Raw genomic sequence first — 17351 nt, 5'->3', positions numbered from 1 at the left:
GGGAAGTATCTAACTACTAGTGATGGTGGGAGTAATGGGAAGTAAATAACCAGTAGTCATGGTGGGAGTAATAGTATCTAACTACTAGAGATGGTGGTGATAATAGTAAGTATATAGCCAGTAGTCATGGTGGGAGTAGTAGTCAATGTCTAACCAGGTGTAATGGTGTCTAACTACTAGTGATGGTGGGAGTAATAGTGTCTAATGAGTAGTCATGGTGGCAGTGATAGTATCTAAGCAGTCATCATCAAGTTGACTGTGATGCATGGCGACCCCGTGTATATCAGTAGGATTTGTGCCGCAGTTTTCCAAGTGGATCTCTAGGACAGTCTTTTGACCCCTCTCTGGGTGGATTTGAACTAGAAATTCCAGCCTTTTGTCTAGCAGTCATCACAGTAGCCATGTGCCTCACACGTGGAATCCTGTAAGGTATCTAGAAGCCAACAATAGTTGCATACCTGAAAGTGGCCAGAAACCCTGGAAACTTGTAAATTATAACAAGCATTTTCCGTTCATTCTAAGGTAGTTGTCCCCACACTCTTCCATGTCTCCTCTGAGAGGTGTCAGGTTCGCCGGTCACCTTGCTTGCTCCTAGAGCTTGGTGATGGGTTCACAGGGAGCACATCTCTATGGCTTCTTTGGAATGTGTGTAAACTGAGGCTCCTATTATCCTTGAATCCATTAGAATTCTAGACTTGTATACAAAACAGATACTATCAGGAGGGACCAGCCCCTGGAGAAGGATATCATTGCTCATAAAGTGAAGGAACAGCAAAAACGAGGGAAACACCCAACGAGATGGATTGGCACAGTGGCAGCCACAGTGGGCTCAAGTGTAGCAGCACCTGTGAGGATTGACACAGGACCAGATGGTGTTTCGTTTCTGTTGTGCATGGGATCGCTGTGGTTTGGAACTGACTCGATGGCACCTAACAACGACAGCGACAACATACAAAGTGAATTTCCCTTGTGCCGTTGGACTCTTAGACTCAATCTCAGTACTTCACTGGCATTGTGGTCCAGTGCTTACCCTGCCAGCCTGTTTAAGAGCTAGGCCTCAGAGGCTGCATTCTTCATGAGTACATGTCGTGTGGCGCGATCCCTGCTAATCCTGGTGAGGAGGGTGGAGGTAGCCTTCCGGAATAGACAAAACTCAGCACTCACTTTATCAATGTGTGTAAGCTGACCTTGGAGTCAAGGCATGGAGCCTTGTTTGAGCTAATAATGACGTTTCCTTGCTCAGAGAAAAGATAAACTTAGTTTGTGATTCATTAAATTTGCTAATCCTATAAGCCAGGGGTGGGGAACCTTTTTTCTGCCAAAATTTATAACATCATTCACGGGGCATATAAAATTATCAACTTCAAAATGAACCTGCTATATTTGGTCAGACATTTAATTAACTCACCCTTAATGTGATGGCTGGAACTTTGGCTGCCTTGGCAGGACCAGACCAAATGATTTCAAGGGCCTCAGCGTAGTGGTTACGAATCGGGCTGTTAATCTCATGGTCAGCAGTTCGAAACTACTAGCTGTTCTGAGGGAGAAAGATGAGGCTTTCTGCTTCCGTAAAGATTTACAGCCTTGGAAACCCTATACAGGGTTGCTATGAGTCAAAACTGACTCCCCGGCACAGAACAACAAGATGTCCCAGACGGCAGATGTTCCCCAGCCCTGTGTAAGCGATGGAAACACTTGCCCTGATTCCATTTTCATGATGTTGCTGGTTTTGGTGTTATAGTGGTGGTTGGTTATCCCATGCCTGGCTTGAATCTGGTTGCCCACCCTCATTACTGCCACAAACTAATCCCAGCTCTTGCCCCCTCCCCCAGCTGTACAACCACCTCACTGCTCTGTGTTCTCTCTCCTTACCCCATAATCCATTCTCAGCAGCCAAAGTGTGTTCTGTGTCCTCCAAGGTCTCCGCCTTGCTCTAGATGGCCACTCCCCCTCTGCCTTGGCCCCTGCGTGGCCTCAGCCCCATTTTATTCCCTCTCCCCACTGCACTTACTAGGCACCACCATATTGCCTGTTGCTAGAATATCCCAAACTCTCCCTGAAGCTCAGGATCTCTGCTGTTTCTGATCCATCTCTTGAACCAATATTCCTCCAGTGCTTTCCATAAATACCTGCTTCTCGTCCTTCAGTTCCTAGGTGGGTTACCTTTCCCACCACCTTTATCCTCGCAGGAGACCCTGTGCATTTCATTTCCTGGTTTGAGCTTTATTGTTGTTAATTTCTCCAAGCCCCCTTCTAGGATATAAACTTCATGAGGACAGTAGCCTTGGGTTTCCTGCCCATCCCTGTGTCCCCAGCACCCAACACAATGTCTAGCACATAGATATTTGTGGAATGAATAAATGATGCACCGATGTTCTAGCCCATATGAAAAGGAAACCTGATGGGATGATGATTAGATGCTCAGTTTCTAACTGGAAGGTTTGCAGTTCAAACCCACCAATGGCTCCACAGGAGCAAACATCTAGCAATCTGTCCCAATAAAGATTCCAGCCTAGGAAACCCTATGGGACAGTTCTGTGCTGTCCAGTGAGGTGGTTTAGAATCAGAATCACTGAGGACTCTGGACCCAGAGAGGGAGAGGGGCTGTGTGCTGATGACCAGGGGGACAGGCTTGCAGGGTGTACCCTTTGGTTGTTTGTTATGAGGCTTGGAGGGGATTGTAATTGTGGCAATGAAATGATATACGATAGGATGAATGTAAAGCTAATGTTCTCCCATGTAAACTATCACATAATTCACAATAAAGCAATTAAAAAAAAAAATAAAGACTCAGAAGCATCTTAGCAGCACAGAGCACCAATAGCCTACATGAAGAAAGAGTTGTCCGGAGAGTTTACTGAAACCCGTCGCAATGTGCCGTTCTGACTTGATTTCTTGTTGTTAGATGCCATCGAGTAGGCTGCGCGTCGCAGTGACCCTGTTCACAACAGGATGACACACGTTGCCTGGTCTTGCACCTTCCTCACAACTCTTTGCTGTTGGAGCCCATTGTTGGCAGCACTGTGTCCGTCCATCTTGTTGAAGGTCGTCCTCCTTTTTACTGATTCTCTGCTTTACCGCTCCTGATGCCCTTCACCAGGGAGGGACTGGTCCCTTGTCATAGCTTGTCCTTGTCAACTTTGGCCTTGAGTTGGGTTGAGGGACATTCCCGATAGCAGACCTCTTCATTGCAGGCTATCTGGGGAGCATTCTGTCTTAGACAACTTGGCTGTAATGGCCTGAAGAAACCCAGGAAGTGACTTCATCTGGCCAAGTGTCCAAGAAGGTCCCTTCCTCGACTGGGACGTGAGGGCTGTTGGGCCATTCTTGGGGTTATGTCTCTGTTTGGTAGAGAACTTTTCTTCATAACCCCCAAAATGAAAATTTCACCAAGCCAACTATTCAAGTGTTGGCTTTTCATGTTTTGTGAGTTCCTGGATAATACAAACAGTTAAGCACTCAACTATGAGTCAGAAGCTTGGCACTCAAACCCACCAGTTCAACTCAGGAGACAAACCTGGCAACCTACTTCCAAATTCACAGCCAGGAAGCCCTTTGGTCATGTTCTCTTCAGCACTGAGCAGGTCACCACGAGTTGGAATTAACTCAATAGCAATTAGCCATCATTTAGTATAGACTTGTGGTGCTGTATCATGTGCCGCAGAACAAAATACTCCAAAAATCTGGTTTGATTTTTTAACTGGATAACCCAGCTAGGTCGAAATGATGTTGAGGTCATTCAAGCCTCTCTGGGGCAGCTACTGGTGGGAGAGTGAACCTTGGAGTCAGTTAGCCAGCCCCTCCTCAACACTTGTTGTTACTCTGTGGTTAGGGTTCTCTCTGAGCTTCCTGATTCCTGAATTCGTGAGAAAATGTGGGCTTCTCAGAAAACTGCAGAGAACGGGAAATTGTGTCCATGTGTTTTCCTTATCTGGAATTGTGTGTTTTCGACCGGATGATCAGAGACCAGTTAGAAACACACCCTGGCCGTTTTTTCCATTCTTTTCCCACCAAAATCATGGGAATGCAATCAGTGAGTTTTCTGTGGATATTAATTGTTCAGGTGTAGAGCTATGCTGTCTCCTTCAGGGGTAAGCCACAGTTTGTTTGTGATTTGAGGTCTTGGAATTGTGGGGAGTGAAGAGACGTCTAGGTCTTTCATACCTCTGTGTGGAAGGTGTCTCATTTTGTTTCTGTGCGGGTACGGCAGAGCTAATTTATTCTCCCTTTATAAGTTCGTTTGTTTTTGCCTTAAAACACATTTACAACGTATATTCACAACACTTAGCATTTTCATTTTTCATGTCACATTGCAAAAGTGTGAGAGATGACCCCTCTCCTGAAGCTTGCTTCTTCCTGCCTCGGTGAGGTCTCTAGATGTCTTTGGGGACAGTTAAATCCGTGACTCAGCACAGCTGGGCAGCAGGCGGGGACCCTGCTCTGATCCAAACATTTTTCTTGTAAAAATCTGTTTGGACGATCCCAGACGGATGGGAATTTGTTGTATAAAAGATGCGTCCCTCAGGAGTATGTGGCTGGAAACGCGATTCTAAGCATCTTTAGTCATCTCTGCTTTTAGCTACATGTGTGTGCATTCTAACTTTAGGCAGTCCATGTGGCTCACTGGAAATCCAGCACTCCCAGTCCCCGGGACTACTTGAACCCCACTTCCCTCTGCTACATTTTATTGCCAAAACAGAGCCTTTGGTTTTTTGTTTTTAATGTGCGTTTTTTAAGACCACCCTTCATGAATTGTTCTCCCCCACCCCTTAAGTTGTCTTTGGGATTAATTCACAGCAGAACATAAGTGTTTCTTGGGACAGGGGAGTCATTAAAACATAAGCCACCTCAGAGGCTGCCTTAACTGGGGTTGGGCTTCTTGTCCCCTCTGCCTGCATCGTAGCCATCCTCACACTTGGTATAAAATGCGCCTGGTCTTCTCGACTGTTTCCCTCTTAATAAATCCCTCTTCTCTAGTGATATAGTGCGATCTAACCCCTTAACACCTCCCCCTCAGCACTGTCTCTTTTGGTTCTCTTTCTTTGTCTTTGTTCCTTTCAGGGTTTCTTCCTAAAACCTTGTGTCTCTCTCCAGCAGCATGGGCTCCTCCCTTTGCCATGCTCTTGTCTCCAGATCGTCTGCATCTTCTGTGACCTCTGACTGGAGTTGTAACTGATCAGCCACAAGAAGTAGCTCCGTATTTAGACTACTCAGTTTCCCCACCAGAAGAGTTAAGCAGTTCCTGCTTGAAAGCCTCGTCTCATCACCAAGTGGATTCTGTTATTTGGCCAGAAAGGCACACCCCGGAGACACTGAATCTAGTAGGATCTTCTAAAAGAACCAGTATATTCTTTAGAGTTCTCCAGATGTCCTGATGCAACCTCAGATAAACCACCCTTAACTGGCTCCTGTTTCAGAAAGGGATTTCGTTTGTTTATTTACTTGCTTTGTTTCATATTGATCTTGACTTTTTCTAATCCTGTAATTAATGATGCAGCAGTTAGGTTACATTTCTAAGGATTTTCCAAAAGGAAGTGAAAACGTATCACATTGTTAAGAAGGCTTTACATAAAGATGTGGGGGAAGGGGTCTGGGACTGGTTTCTCTGGAGAAGCAAAATCCATGAAATACACACACACACATTCTTGCTGTTAAGTGCCATGGAATCTGCTCACATATATACACATATGTGATACTGTTATTGTTTTGTATCATTGAGTCCGTTCTGACTCATAGCGACCCTGTAGAGGGTTTCCAAGGAGCAACTGGTGGATTTAAACCACCGACCTTATGGTTAGCAGTCCAGTGCTTATCCTATGGTATCACATCAGGAATGCATGTGATATGTGTATATGTATGTTTTGTTTGCTTGTTAAGTGCTGTCAAGCCTATTCCAACTCATAGTGACCCTGTATAGAGTTTCCAAGGAGTGGCAGGTGAGTTTGAACCACCAACCTTGCAGTCCAGTGATTATCATACAGTGCCACACCAGGACTCCATTTGTGTGTGTGTGTGTTTGTGTGTGTGTGTATTTATATGTGTATGTATGTATGTGTATGTGTGTATAGATATGCATATATAGATGTTGTTGTTAGGTGTCATCGAGTTGGTACCTACTTATAGCAACCCTATGCACAGCAGAGCGAAACACTGGCCGATCCTGGGCCAGCTTCACTATTGTTGCCACGCTTGAGCCCATTGATGCTGCCACTTTGCCAGTCCATCTCTCTGGGGATCTTCCTCTTTTTCTCTGACTCTCCACCTTATCAAACATGATAATCCTTCTCCAGTGACTGGTCCCTTCTGACACTATGTCTGAAGTATGAGAGATGAAGTTTGGCCATCCTGGCCTCCAAGGAGCACTCTGGCTGCACTTCTTCCAGCACAGATCTGTTGGTTCTATGGGCAGCCCATGGAACTTTCAATATTCTCCTCCAACACCAAAACCCAAAAGCATCAATTCTTCTGCAGTCTTCCTTATTCACTGTCCAGCTTTCACATACATATGAGGTTATTGAAAATACCATGGCTTGGGTCAGCTGCACCTTAGTCCTCAAGCTGACATCTTTGCTCTTCAACACTTTAAAAAGGTCTTGTGCAGCGGATTTGCCTAATGCAATACGTCGTTTGATTTCTTGACTGCTGCGTCCATGAGTGTTGATAACTGAGCCAAGAAGAATGAAGTCCTTGACCACTTCAATCATCAATATATATATGCATGTACATGGAGTCCTGGTGTGGCTTTGTCAGTTAATACGCTGGACTTCAAGGTGGTTTGAACCACAAGTTCAGCAGTTCAAGCTTACCAGCTACTCCTTAGAAAAACTAGACAGAGTTGCTATGGGTCGGAACTGACTCGACAGCACTTATCAACTATACGTGTGTGTGTGAATGTGTGTATGTATAGATGCATGTATGTGTGTCTGTATATATGCATATATATGTATCTGCGTATCTGTATATATATATATATATTTATGTATGTATGTGTGTGTATGTATATATATATCCACCACTCGTCTGTCAGTTTGTCATACTCTGGTAGCTTGTGTGTTGATGTGATTCTGGAAGCTATGCCACCGATATTTTAAATACCAGCAGGGTCACTCACAGTGGACAGGTTTCAGATGAACTTCCAGATGAAGACAGACTAGGAAGACGGAGTGACGAACTACTGCCTTGGTATTTTCAATAATCTCATATGCATATGAAAGTTGACCAGTGATTAAAGAAGACTGTAAAATGGTTGATACTATGGGTTGGTAACAACTCAACACATAACAACAGTGTGTGTGTGTGTGTGTGTGTGTGTTTGTTGTTTGGTGCCATCAAGTTGGTTCTGACTCAAGGAGCAGCTGGTGAGTTTGAACCACCAACCTTATGGCTCAAACTGACCTTGAGGTCGAGTGCTTATCCTATGGTGCCACACCAGGACTCCAGATACAGATACACATTTATATTCATATAAATTTATATATGTGTGTGTATATACATATATAGAGAGAGCTATGTATCTCAAGGAAATGGCTGATGAGTTGTAGAGGCCGTCAAGTCCCAAGGCTATGAATTGGATGCCAGGCTGGAGATTTGTCCTGACTCCAGAGCTACAAGGCTGAAAACCCCAAGATCAAGTAAGACAGCAGCCCACTGACTCAAGTCCCAACACCCAAAGATAAGATGATGACGAGCTGGAAGCAGGATCCAGAGTAAGCAAAAAACTAGCGAGCTCTGCCAGAATGTTCATGTATACTGGGTACAGATAACAACCCCCACCCCCATCCCCACCGGAGGAAACAGATCGCCATCGCTTTTAACTGATTGGCTGCTCAGGCCGCCCTCATCATGGAGGTGATTACATTGTGGCAGATCCTCTTGCTGGGTGGTTACATCATTCTGGAACTTCCGAAGTACGTTGTAACTGCCAAGCCACTGAGAATCATGACCCAGCTAAGCCGGCACCCAGCCTAGCCATATCGGGGTAAGGAGGTGAACTTGTAAATGGAGCAGAGACATGGGAACCTGCTGGTAATGTGCTATAGATACTCACCTTGAAGTGGTAGGATGGGGAGATGAGAGACTATCAGGGAAATTAAGCTCATGCTTATTTTTGGCAGCATAAAAGAGAGACCCTTAAGATGACCAAGTACGTAGAGCTGGTCATTGTAGCGGACAACCGAGAGGTAAGAACATTTTGAAATTTCTCATAACGGTTCAAAAAATGAAAACGGTTAGCAAGTTGCTCCTTGCTTTGCTCAACCTCATTTCCTGCTAATGTTGTTGGAAAAAAAGTCTCTGGAAGAGTAGTTTTCTGATCTTGTTAATGTAAAATCTGTTTAACTGGGTTATCTGATATTATAGAATAATAGCAAAGACTGCAGAAAAAGTATCGGTTGTGCTACAGCTAAGCTTTTCAGTGAGGAGGGGTGGGTTGTTTGGGGGGTGATGACGGGTGGCTTTAGGTTGTATTCTAAAACAGTCTGGGGAAAAGCTGGCTTTACAAAATGTCTGATACACCTAAACTAAATAAATGAAAGAAGGAGGGCGTTGAGACAGAGCAGAAAAAAACGTAACTCTCACAGATAGGAGCTTCATGGTATGTTAGTTTTTTCTTGAATTGTTTGTTTTTTTAAATTGTTTTCATAAATAACCTTGACTTGTTTAAGTTGTGTGCTGACGAGAGGGTCTGTATAGGACAGAGTAAAACTACCCCATAACGCTTCCCCAGGTCTTTCTCCCAGGGACCCAGCGATGGGTTCAAACCCCCAGCTTTTAGCTTAGTGGCCAAACGTTGAACCCCATTGTGCCACCGGGCTCTGGTATGCGTTCAGTGGCATTTTCCCATGGACTTAAGAAAGGATAACCTTCAGCACATAGACATGAAACAGACTTCAATGTTTCTCAGAAAGCTGCTCCCATTCTAAAAGTCAGACTGGAGAAGGGAAGGGGAGAGCTGGTTGACGCTGCTGTTTTCTCTCTGTGTTGGTTGACTTGTTGCCATGGGCTTCCATAACTTTTACTGTTTAATTTTTTAAAACTAAATAACAAGACGTTTTCTCAGGAAGTTAGAACCGAGCTGACGATATGAAAAATGACTTTGGGCTGCCTGCTCACTGTCTGTTTTCTCTTTGCCAAGTCTTGTCACGGCCTCCCTTGTTTGTACGTCCGTGAACTGTCTTCTGAACGTTTGTCTTAGGCGACGGTCAGGGTGTCCCCCAGCAGGAAAATGCTTGGCAAGGTGCACACCCATTTCATCCTAACCCTGGGAGGGGTCCTGTTATTGGTTAAGCCCAAGACTTCATTGTTTCAGGAGCCAGAAAAATTAGATTTGACTGATGTTTTTGCTGTGATTAATACTGACATTCAAAATTGTTAGTTTCAGAGGCAAGGAAAAGATCTGGGAAAAGTTAAGCAGCGATTAATAGAGATCGCTAATCACGTTGACAAGGTAAGTTCTTTTCTGGGTAATTAAATCACTCAAATCGTGTAAATGTTTGGGAAAGCGGTGGAGGGTATTCAAGGCCCTCCTCTGACTGAGTCAGGCAGAGCAAGAGTTCTGGAACACCATTTCCCAGTCCTCCGAGCATGTACTTCCTGATCCACTGCAGCATCAGGAGACACCAACCCAACTCTTCTAGACAGTTCCCATGGGGATACCTTTCCCTCTAGATGCTCTTCTGTCTCCCCAGGTAAACTCAGAACTCCATAGAGTATTTCTGACCCTGTTGGAACTCCTCCCATGCTGGGTCTCTTCCCGGGAATCCCACCAACCCATTGCACACCAGAGACCTCTGCTTCCCTGCGCCCATGCGACTTGGGCTAAACCCTCACTTAAAAGAAAATCCTCAGGCTGCACTGTCAGGGGACACAGAATTTGGATCGAGGCTCATTCACATATTGTAAAGTCCCTCAGTAGGAAGTGAGTAGGTCAGGAGTTCACCTCGTGTAGAGATGGAAGAGGTCTTGAGGGGCAAAGAAACACAGAGTGTAGCTCACTAACTTTTCCTTACACCACCATCCAAATCCCTATCCTTCATCTACATGAGATACAGGAGTGAGTTCCCACTTCCCCATCCTTCATCTACATGAGATACAGGAGAGCGTTCACACTTCCCCATCCTTCATTCGAGATACAGGAGAGCGTCCACACTACATCCCGTCCTTCATCCACATGAAGTACTGGGAGAGCATTCACACTGCCCCCGTCCTTCATCCACACGAGATACAGGAGAGAGTTCACACTTCCCCATCCTTCATGCGAGATACAGGAGAGAGTTCACACTGCACCACATCCTTCATCCACACGAGATACAGGAGAGAGTCCACACTACATCCCATCCTTCATCCACATGAAGTACCGCGAAAGCGTTCACACTGCCCCCATCCTTCATCCACACGAGATACAGGAGAGCATTCATACTACACCCTGTCCTTCATCCACATGAAATACCAGGAGAGAGTTCACACTGCACCCCGTCCTTCATCCACAAGAGATGCAGGAGACAGCTATAGTTGGTATGTGGTAATCTCTTCCAGGCTGACAGGAGGTTCTGTAACTTCTTGCACCTGGGATTGCAAGGGACCTTTGAGAAGCACCGGTGCATGACTCTGGAATGGGGCCTGGGCATCAGTGGCTTCAGAAGCAACCCAGGTGATTCTGGGTACGGCTGAGCCAGCACCCTGTGTCCGGAAGCTGCTATATCTCTCACCCTGCAGCCTGCCTGCCTTGTTGGTGTGAGGAGGAGAAAAGGGGGCTGCTGAGCCCCCACAGTCAGGATCCTATGAAACAGTTGCACTTTTCACAAATGCTAAAGCTGTGTTTCTATTCCATTGTATTATATTCTTGAAGTTTCAGAAAAGTGGAGTTTAAAGGCTCTTAGAAAAATTCAGTTCCATTCTGCAAAGCGTCTTGAACCACACCAAGTACAAGTATTCAGAATCAAGCAGGTGTGGTCCTTCCACTGGTGGGGAGCTCAGGGCAGTAGGGAGTGGGCTCATAAAGCACTTAGTCCCCCATGCGATAGAAACCGTGTGCATGAATTGAATTGGATTCCAAGGGGCCTACAGAAGACTCTCACTTCTGGGGCCCAGGGCAGCCTTGCAGGGAGGGAATTCTGAAAGGTGAGTCCGATCTCAACAGCTGCTCACAAGTCTGAGTAGCTCCACATGACTAAGAGAGGTATGTGTGTGCACACAAATGCATGTACATGCGTGACTAGCACGGGGAGGTGAACCCGCAGAGCCATCTTGAATTGATGCTGCCCTTGGTGGAGACCCAGGTAGATGTTTGCAAGCAGGGAAGAGACACATAGGATGGTACAACCAACAATATGCCTATAATGAGTGTGGAGCATGAAATAGCTTAAGACAAATGGGACAGGTGGGAGTCTATTGACCAGAACAAATAAGAAAATGATTAAGACCCAGACCAGGGCCCAGAGTGTGAGAAAGATGAGGGTTTAGAGGTGTTTGATGGGAAATAATTGCTAATAAATATCTTGATTACTACCTACAGGCTCTGAGTGCTTGGCAGACATCTCAGGTGGTGCTCCCATGCCCACTATTACAGCAGAGGATGCTCTGTAGTGAGTTGGTAGGTAGCTGGCACCTGCACATGCATTATTGAAAGCGGGACAGAAGTAAGTCCTTGTGTCTCTGACCCCCGGCAGGGCTCTTGGCCTTGCTTGGCTCCACCTCCTATGAGTCTGACCCAACAGAGGAGGATTGTGTAGGCTGAGGAGAAGGGATGTCCAAGGAACACCCAGGAGTTTTGTCATTGTGGAGTGACAGATGGTACCACCCTCCCACCACCAGGGGATGGAGGGGAGCAGAGACAGGCAGGAGGAGTTCTATGAGATACTGCACTGGTAGCGTAGTGGTTACGAATGGGCTGTGAACCACAAGGTCAGCAGTTTGAAACTACCAGCTGCTCCACGGGAGAAAGAGGAGGCTTTCTGCTCCTGTAAGATTTACAGCCTCAGAAACCCTGTTCAGGGTCACTAGGGATCGGAACCGACTCTACAGCACATAACAACAACAACAACGGAGCAACCAGAGAGCTGGCTTGAAGTCTGGAGAGATGACACTAGGATGGAATTTCCCAAAAGTCAGAAAACCCTGAATGGAGCAAACATCCTGGAGAAACATGGCATTTGAGATTTGCTCATACTCCTGGGCAACCTGTGTGTGTTGATGTTTTTTCAGTAGCTACTCTGCAAGTTTATCTTTATCCCAAAATGAAGTGGATGTCGTTCTGGAAGAGAGAGCCAAGGCACATAGATCCTGCACAGTTATGTCAAGAGACAACACAGGAGTTAGAAGTAGGTCTGCGTGCTGGTGGGGCATGGAGATGCCTTGTTGTTATTATTGATAGGTGCCATTGAGTCGGTACCGACTCATAGCGACCTTATACACAGAACGAAACACTGCTCGATCCTGGGCCAACCTCACTATTGTTGCCACGTTGGAACGCATCGATGCTGCCACTTTGCCAATCCATCTTGCTGGGGGTCTTTTGCTTTTTCTCTGACCCTCCACCTTACCAGACATGATACCTTCTCCAGCGACTGGTCCCTCCTGACAATATGTCCAAAGTATTAGAGATGAAGTTTGGCCATCCTGGCCTCCAAGGAGCACTCTGGCTGCACTTCTTCCAAATGCAGATCTGTTGTTTTATGCATCCTATGTTTGCTTTTTAAATACTGGCCCCCAAGTCTTGTCTCCATGGTGTTGATGTGATTGGCCCTGGGTGGGACAGGCAGGAGATTGATGAGAACCACCCATGGTGCTGTTGTGATGCCTGAGCTGGGAGTAGCAGCCACCCCGTACCCTGGAGGGTCCGGAGACAGTACAAATTGAGAGGATGTGAGTTCTTGTTAGATGTTGAAAGTAAAAGGAAAACACAAGCTGTATTAAACCCAGATTGAGAGTTGATGAAATCTCCTTTTAAAAACTGGTGCTTGGTGTTCTGTGTTTGTGCTTGTCTGCATGTTATTCTATATTACACCTTGCTCAGTTTGCAAAACCAGAAAGGGGTGATTGAGGGCTTGTTAAGATAATTAAAGACCCAATGGACGTTCCTGCAGGTGTGGTTGCTCTTAGCTTCCGGTGTGAGCCCCGCACTGGCAGCACCATCTGTCCCTAAAGACCTCAATAGGAAAGGCCGGGCTCCTTAGGATGCACTGATTTATCAGCGTCCATTAGCCAAGGTTCCACATTTCAGTTTGACAACTTTACAAATGGAAGTGTCTCAGTCCAAACACATGACAACCGTTCCAAGGCGGCTTCATATTTGCTGGAATTCTGACTCCTCTTGGCCACTCTAAATAACTGTTTGGCCCACACTGACTTGAAGAAAAGAAAGGTCATTCCAGACCGGAAGACAGAGAAGTGATATTGTGGCCAAGGTGACATTCAGGAAATTCCTTGTATTGGTGAAACACTAAGCATGTCTGACGCTCACACTTCCAGCCAGCCCTTCATGACTGGCGCACAAAGACATCTCCCCGGGTCCTGATTCAACAGCCTGTGGGCAGCATTGCCTTCCTAATGAAGTGATGGCTGAAGCTTTGCCCCTGTAACCTTCTATCCGGGTCCGCCCTACTTCCTACTCATTAACAAGTGAGCACCAGCTGTGACTCTTTAACACTAGCCCTCAGCGACCTTCTGAAGAACCTCCTCTTCTGAGTTTAATTTCTTCCGGTAACGTTCATTCTGAACGTGGCAGCTGTGTTGCCTTCTCAGCAAACTGCCTGAAGAACACAGGCACCCTAGTTGGACCTCAGGGAGATTGGCCTTTAAGCCTACCCTTTTTGCCCGGATCCCCTTCTTCCAGAAGGTGGAGCACAGAGTCTCTGTCTGTACATTTCTTGGTGACTCTATGTGTTACAGTAAACTGGAAAAATGGCTAAGTGTCCTGTGATTTTGGCTTCCTGGTGACTATGAGCATCTTCGGTATAGGAGTGGACACATCCAAAACACACAGATGTGTTTTGCTGCTGTGTTTGTAAACACCTCAAGTCAGCCATGTCTCTGACCATGTTCACATATACTTTGGGACTTGTGAGCCTGCAAGCTTCGTCTGTGTTGTCCTCAGCATTGCTGCTTAATGCTTTAATGTCAGCCCCCACCTTTCACTTCTGCCCTAACTCTGGGCAAGTTACTTAACCCTTCATCCCTCAAGGCCATTGACTAAGAAATAGTGACCCTGGTTCTTAAGTCTGGGGCATCAAGGAAGTACAGCAGGGAAGGCCCTTCCCCGCTGTCCCTAGCACACTGTCGGTGCTCACTCCGTGTTAGCTGCGATTATTGCTAAGGAAGAGCCAACAGGAGCCCGTCAGCAGTCCCAGCGAGAACCTTTAGAGGAGGCAGGAGAGAAATTGTAGGCACATGATGAACTGAGATGAGTTAGGTACACGTAACAGTTAATTGTAACACCACGTTTGGAAAACACAGGCTGCCAATGATGCCATAGGACAAACTAAAGTTGTGGTGTGAAAGAATTGGTGGAAGTGGCAAACCCAGCATGGCCACAAAGAGCCAACAGGGAGAGATGATGGCCACTGGTCCTTCACAGGCCATGGTTCCTGACTCCCTGGCAGCAGAGAGCACAGCCCACCGCACAGTGACACTGTGCCCTGCGAGGGGAGCTGGCCCTGCAGACATCGCTGAGCAGACAGGTGCAAGTGTCTACAATGGCTCTCCTGCCCTTGGTTCACCATCACCTTGTCCTTACCTAGAGCCGAAGCTGAGCCTGTCGGCCCCAGGACAGCAGCCAAACATGTGCTTATAATCCCAAGGGTTCCAGGAACTTCATTTTGCAAAGTCTGCACTGGGAGCTTGCAAGTAAAAGGCCAAGCAGCTCTTGATTCAGAGCCAGCTGTTGGCTGGCCGTTTGGCCGTGTCATTGTCTCATTAACTTGTTAACGTCAGGCCCTTAATTGTTATCTTTTTGGAACCAAGTTGGAGGGCTGCAGTCGGTTTACGTTCTGTGTTGAGTCATTGCTCCCGTCATTGTTCAATGCTCCCGCCATTGTTCCTGTGAACCTAATCACTTCCAGATGAGTGTGGGGAGAGGATGAGCCCCCTCATGTGGGCTGGGATCAGGGGCACATGCTCCACCTTGGTGTGCTGCTTGTGCTAAAGCTCTTGGCACCGGAATTGTGCTTACCAGGGATTGTGGCGCTTCTGTGTTGGGTATGTGCCTCCAGGACCCAGGTGCTCCCAGCAACTGAGAATCCCCATTCTTCTCCCATTGGAGCTTGACACGGGCTGGGGTCACAAGTGACGCTTTTTGCCGGGCTACGTGGACTGCAGCAGGTGCACCTTTCTCGTTGTGTACCACCTGGCACTCTGTGGGCATTGAGAGACTCCATAACCATCAAGCCCTGGACCTGCCCCATGTCTATAGGATCCATGAAGGGGCAACAAGGTAGCTGGGAGCAGTGGAGCTAGTCCATGCCCTGACCCTGACCACTCACCCCACCTGGTGTGACCAGCAGGGACAATACACACACAGATGCACTGAGAGAACATGCTGTGTGAACTATTGACAACAAGACACAATTGTATGATCTCACTCATCTGAAATGTCTAGAATAGGTCAGTGTGCACAGGAGCTCTGGTAGCATAATGGTTACAAATCGGGCTGTGAACCACAAGGTCAGCAGTTTGAAACTACCAGTGGTTCCATGGGAGAACGATGAGGCTTTCTGCTCCCGTAATGATTTACAGCCTTGAAAACCCTAAACAGGGTCACTATGGGTCGGAACCGACTCCACGGTACTTAACAACAACAACAACAACATGCACAGGGGCTTCAAATCCTCTGCCTTTCCACTCCATTTTCCCACGGACTTTTTGAAGCCCCCTTTAAGACCCAAGGAGTTCTGGTGGCACAATGATTGAGCACTGTGGGTTGGGAGTCAAAACCTCCCGTCACTGGAGAAGTAGCTATTCTTCCCTCTGTCCCAGGCTACCTGCCTGCTGAAGTTGTGTGGCAGGTAGAAATCAGGAATGTGTAAGAATTCCTGATACCTGCAGAACACCTACAGTCCAGAGAAGGGATGATGGAACTTTCTGCGAGCAGCTTCATAAGCCTGGGAAACTTAAGTTTCCTCCACTTATGAGGTCGCTCCCTTGGCAGTGGGTGAGCTAGCGTTTGGCTGCAGGGAGAACAGTCGTTCATTGCTGTTCCTGGGAGGATTCGCTTCGTACCTTTGTTGTCCTGAAAGCTATTGATTTGTTCATTTAATTAACACCTCCTAGGTTGATTATAGGTGACAGATTATGATCATGTCAGCCAAGTTTGAGTCTTTGCTGAGAAATTAATGCAGACTTATTTTCAGTAGGGCACAGGCAGAACATTTTGCTTAAAATGAACAAGTTACTGTCCTTGGCAGATGTATAAGAAAACTCCTAATTCACTCATTGTTTTTCTTGCCGGAGATATTAACTGGCAGTCTTTAGCTGTAATACACATCTATATGCACATTTTAAATCGCCAGTGAATCAGTTGAAATGAATGCTCCTGTACAAATATGGGCAGACCATAAAAATGCTAATCATGGTAGCATCTAACTGATCAACATTGGAGAATCCCGCAAACACATCTCACTGAATCAGGCCCTGCAAAGATTGCTTAAATTCCAATGTCAAGGGGTCAAATAGGAGCATAAAGATATTTTTCTCACACTTGTAAATGAAGTTCCAACAATGCACACATGTCACTTCTAATCTTGGTTTTAAGCTCTTGTGAATGTGACCCCCTAAGGGCTTCCTGTCTGCTCGAAGTTTTATAGAGCGCTGAACATCCGCATCGTGCTGGTGGGCGTGGAGGTGTGGAATGACGTTGACAAGTGCTCCATAAGTCAGGATCCGTTCACGAGCCTCCACGAGTTTCTGGACTGGAGAAAGATGAAGCTTCTGCCTCGCAAATCCCACGACAATGCCCAGCTCATCAGGTAGGACACGCTGGGTCTCTCCTCTGCTTCCGAGTGCAGGAACCTCCGTGTACAGAGTTTGCTCACCCTCACCTGCACAGTCTTGGGTATGCAGACCTCTCTGCAGAATCTGTTGGCCAGGCCCAGAGAGACAGTCATCTGGACCTGGACTGGTGTGGGCTCACAGAGACACAGTCATCCTGAGCTTGACTGGTGTGGGCTCACAGAGTCACAGTCATCCTGAGCTGGACTGGTGTAGACCCAGACACGTAGTCACCCTTACCGGCACTGACATGGGCTCAGAAACAACAGTCATCCTGAGCTGGACTGGTGTGGGCTCACAGAGACACAGTCATCCTGAGCTAGACTGGTGTGGGCTCACAGAGACACAGTCATCCCGAGCTGGACTGGTGT

At 46.7% G+C, this 17351-nt stretch overlaps 1 protein-coding gene across 1 annotated transcript in view; it reads left to right on the top strand.

Moving 5' to 3' along the window:
* Nucleotides 1-17351, top strand: part of ADAM12 (ADAM metallopeptidase domain 12) — a 322246-nt gene that overhangs the window by 208116 nt on the left and 96779 nt on the right. Inside the window, exons 7-9 of the mRNA XM_006867472.1 lie at nucleotides 8115-8180; nucleotides 9374-9445; nucleotides 16789-16958. Coding sequence (XP_006867534.1) covers nucleotides 8115-8180; nucleotides 9374-9445; nucleotides 16789-16958 — 308 coding nt within the window. The remainder of the gene's footprint in view (nucleotides 1-8114; nucleotides 8181-9373; nucleotides 9446-16788; nucleotides 16959-17351) is intronic.

The sequence above is a fragment of the Chrysochloris asiatica genome, unplaced genomic scaffold, assembly GCF_000296735.1.
Source record: "Chrysochloris asiatica unplaced genomic scaffold, ChrAsi1.0 scaffold00105, whole genome shotgun sequence".
Taxonomy (NCBI): domain Eukaryota; kingdom Metazoa; phylum Chordata; class Mammalia; order Afrosoricida; family Chrysochloridae; genus Chrysochloris; species Chrysochloris asiatica.
The sequence above is the reverse complement of the archived record's forward strand: the minus strand, read 5'-3'. Positions and strand labels throughout refer to the sequence as shown.